The sequence below is a fragment of the Nematolebias whitei genome, chromosome 23, assembly GCF_014905685.2.
Source record: "Nematolebias whitei isolate Nwh7 chromosome 23, NemWhi1, whole genome shotgun sequence".
In the NCBI taxonomy this organism is placed as follows: domain Eukaryota; kingdom Metazoa; phylum Chordata; class Actinopteri; order Cyprinodontiformes; family Rivulidae; genus Nematolebias; species Nematolebias whitei.
Window position 1 is genome coordinate 2,329,970 of NC_056520.1, and position 4,099 is coordinate 2,334,068.

The following is a 4,099-nucleotide window of genomic DNA, read 5'->3' on the forward strand; positions in this document are numbered from 1 at the left end:
GTGTGGTTTCTGTAATCCAGGTGTGGTTTCTGTAATCCAGGTGTGGTATCTGTAATCCAGGTGTGGTATCTGTAATCCAGGTGTGGTTTATGTAGTCCAGGTGTGGTTTCTGTCGTCCAGGTGTGGTTTCTGTAGTCCAGGTGTGGTTTCTGTAGTCCAGGTGTGGTTTCTACAATAAGATCTGTAATGTAAGATGGAGCTAGGTTGTTGAGAGCTTTGTAGGTTAGAAGTAAGATTTTGAATTCAGTTCTGGACTTGACAGGGAGCCAGTGGAGAGAAGCTAAAACTGGAGAGATACAGTGTATCACAAAAGTGAGTACACCCCTCGCGTTCCTGCAGATATTTAAGTATATTTTTCATGGGACAACACTGATAAAATGACACTGACACAATGAAAAGTGTGTGTGTGTGTGTGTGTGCAGCTTATAGAACAGTGTAAATTTATTCTTCCCTCAAAATAACTCTACAGCCATTAATGTCTAAACCACCAGCAACAAAAGTGAGTGCACCCCTAAATGTCCAAATTAAGCACTGCTTGTCATTTTCCCTCCAAAATGTCATGTGACTCGTTGGTGTCACTTGGTCTCAGGTGTGCATAGGGAGCAGGTGTGTTCAGTTTTCTAGTACAGCTCTCACACTCTCTCATACTGGTCACTGAAAGTTCCAACATGGCTCCTTATAGCAAAGAACTCTCTGAAGATCTTAAAAGACGAACTGTTGCTCTACATGAAGATGGCCAAGGCTACAAGAGGACTGCCACCACCCTGAAACTGAGCTGCAGCACAGTGGCCACGATCATCCAGCACTTTAAAAGAGCAGGGTCCACTCAGAACAGACCTCGCGTTGGTCGTCCAGAGAAGCTGAGCGCACGTGCTCAGCGTCACATCCAAATGCTGTCTTTGAAAGATGTGCACAGGAGTGCTGTCAGCATTGCTGCAGAACTCGAAGAGGTGGGGGGTCAGCCTGTCAGTGCTCAGACCATACGCCGCACACTACATCAAACTGGTCTGCATGGCCGTCATCCCAGAAGGAAGCCTCTTCTGAAGTCTGTACACAAGAAAGTCCACAAACAGTTTGCTGAAGACGTGTCAACAAAGGACATGGATTACTGGAACCAGGTCCTATGGTCGGATGAGACCAGGATTAATTTGTTTGGTTCAGATGGTCTCACGCATGTGTGGCGGCAATCAGGTGAGGAGTACAAAGATAAGTGTGTGATGCCTACAGTCAAGCATGGTGGTGGGAATGCCATGGTCTGGGGCTGCATGAGTGCAGCAGGTTTTGGGAAGTTACATTTCATTGAGGGACACATGAACTCTGACTCTGATCCCCTCCCTCCAGAAACTGGGTGGCAGGGCAGTGTTCCAGCATGATAATGACCCAAACACACCTCTAAGACGACCTCTGCTTTACTGAAGAGGCTGAGGGTAAAGATGATGGACTGGCCAAGCATGTCTCCAGACCTAAACCCAAGAGAACATCTTTGGGGCATCCTCAAGTGGAAGGTGGAGGAGCGCATAGTCTTGAATATCCGCCAGCTCCGTGATGTCGTCATGGAGGAGTGGAAAAGCATTCCAGTGGCAACCAGTGAAGCTCTGGTAAACTCCGTGCCCAGGAGAGTTCAGGCAGTTCTGGTAAATAATGGTGGCCTCACAAAATATTGACACTTCAGGAACTTTCAATAAGGGGTGCACTCACTTTTGTTGCTGGTGGTTTAGACATTAATGGCTGTAGAGTTATTTTGAGGGAAGAATAAATTTACACTGTTCTATAAGCTGCACACACACACACTTTTCATTGTGTCAGTGTCATTTTGTCAGTGTTGTCCCATGAAAAGATGAACTTAAATATCTGCAGGAATGTGAGGGGTGGACTCACTTTTGTGATGCACTGTATGATCTCTCCCACTAACTCTTAGAACTCAAAGGTAACTTCCATCCTGTAGCTCTTAATTTAGTACATTTCATTTCAGTAAATATTCTCATACATTCATGGTTGCATCTTTGTATTTCTATTATTACCAAATATTTTATTAGTTTGAGTATGGCAATAATAATAATAAAAATAATAACTGTGCAACAGTAACACAGAGCTGGAAGAGAAGGGCAGATGTACCTTAGTGTGGATGTATGTAGCTAATCGATGTTAGCCAACACAAAAATGGCAATAGCTTTTCCATTTTAACAGATAATGAGCTAAATGTTTGTGTGGTAGTAGCTGAGAGTTATCCTCAGCACAAAGTATGACCAAAATGTCCACGTAAAGACAGTTGTGGAATCTTGTTTTTAACCTTCACCGTTGTTTGTTTCTCTATAGTCATCCCGAACACCCTCAAGGTCTCCCCTGAGACTCCTCCCCAAGTCGTCCCAGAGGGAAGTGACCTCACGCTCTCCTGCAACGTCACCCGCGAGTTCACCTACCCCACCTACCTGTCCGTCACCTGGTCCATCAAAAAGGGTGGCGCCTCGGAGGACATCCTGACGTTTGGGCCTCAGGGGGAGGTCGTAACGGGTTCGCAGTTCACGCGTCGGTACGCGGACGGCGACGTCCGATTGGTTCCTGGCAGGAATGGAGCATTCGATCTGGTGATTTCCAGACTGACGACGTCTGATCAGGGGACATACGCCTGCAGCGGGACAGAGTGGACACATGAACGTGGAGGGGGGTGGACAAAGATTGTGGAGAGTCAAAAGGAGATGGGGGCTGTTACCGTCACTCCTACAGGTAAGAGGAACAACCCGGCTGAGGAAACATCACTGTCACTCATTTATTTTAAATGTTGGCAGCCAAGCTGCATTGTGGGTAATTTAAGCACCAGCCTCTGACAAAGAGGACAGATGCGTAGACAAAAAGACCAATCTTTCTGTATTCATGGTATTCGAGTATTAAAATCTTCTTGGTTGCGTCACTGACCTGCTGCCGTGTTTTCCACGAATTTGGACAAAACTGTAATTTATAGATTTTCAATGGGAACGTTTTAAACTGAAGCATCCTCGTCGTTTAGCGTTAAACTACATGAAGTGATATAAAGACTGTTTGTTTGTAACGTGCTCGAGTCCCATCGTGTGGAATCGATCTGTGTCGACCGGCGTTTCATCAGAACGGAGGTGACTCACGGCGTCCGCTGCTCGTGAGCCCGATCGCCCGCTGGGAATTAAAAATCAATTCCTGCAGGTCTGAACGTCGATGAGCTCCTTGTGTCCTTCACTTGAGCAGGATTGGGATTTATTTTAGTTCTGTTATCTAAAATGGATTAAAACCTGTTGGTTTCAGATCCTTATGACGATGTACCTTCAGAACGAGCGACGTGTTGGGGTCCTAGCAGAAGGAGTTCTTCTTTAGGTCTTCATGTGTAGGTACAGTTGTGTGTGTTGGTGCGTCGGCTCTGTGGCGATTGAAGGGAAATAAAGGGTGAGGGACGTGGGAGAGTTCTCGCCCTCTTGTGTGGCCATCTTTGTCTCAAAGAGATCCTCTTCTCTCAGTCCTTGCCGTCTCTCCATCTCTCCCAGGAGGTTCATGACCCCAAACTGGCTGAGATTCTGCCTTATCCTGCCCTTCCTGAGGCCCCGCCACTCACCCACTCTGCCTCATTCATTGTGGTTGCTGTGGACACCATATCTTCTATCTTTCTAGGTTACCATACCCTCCTAAGTGCTGGAGAACTCCCGGTGATTTGTAATGAAACCAAACACGAGCAGCACAGACACACATTGGTCCGTCTCACGCCTGTTGTGCCTCAGCAACTTCATATTGACTTACTGACTTGAGTAAAGAGGATGAGACGCGTCAAACAGAGTTGTCTTTGTCTCTTTTGTCCTTTCCAGACACCACACTGAGACCCTTTCCTACATTGCTTCTGTTGATGTTGCTAAGCCCTGATCCAAGTTTTGGTTTGAAGTCTTTTGCAAGCTGGCATCTTTAATTCCTCTTTTTTATTTGAGAAGACTGTAAATGTCTTCAGAATCACCTCTGCTACAAGAAAGCAACATAAAACCATAAACTAAGCCTTTTTTTAATTTTTTGGTTAGATTTGTTGGTCTGTTTGTCTCGAGATCAACCAAGTATTATAGTTTGAAATGACAAAGACAACTCTGTTTGA

General features: G+C 45.8%; 1 protein-coding gene across 1 annotated transcript in view; it reads left to right on the forward strand.

Annotated features, from left to right (window-relative positions):
- ptgfrnb (prostaglandin F2 receptor inhibitor b) overlaps positions 1-4,099 on the forward strand; it is a 70,204-nt gene that overhangs the window by 13,886 nt on the left and 52,219 nt on the right. Inside the window, exon 4 of the mRNA XM_037696594.1 lies at positions 2,317-2,724. Coding sequence (XP_037552522.1) covers positions 2,317-2,724 — 408 coding nt within the window. The remainder of the gene's footprint in view (positions 1-2,316; positions 2,725-4,099) is intronic.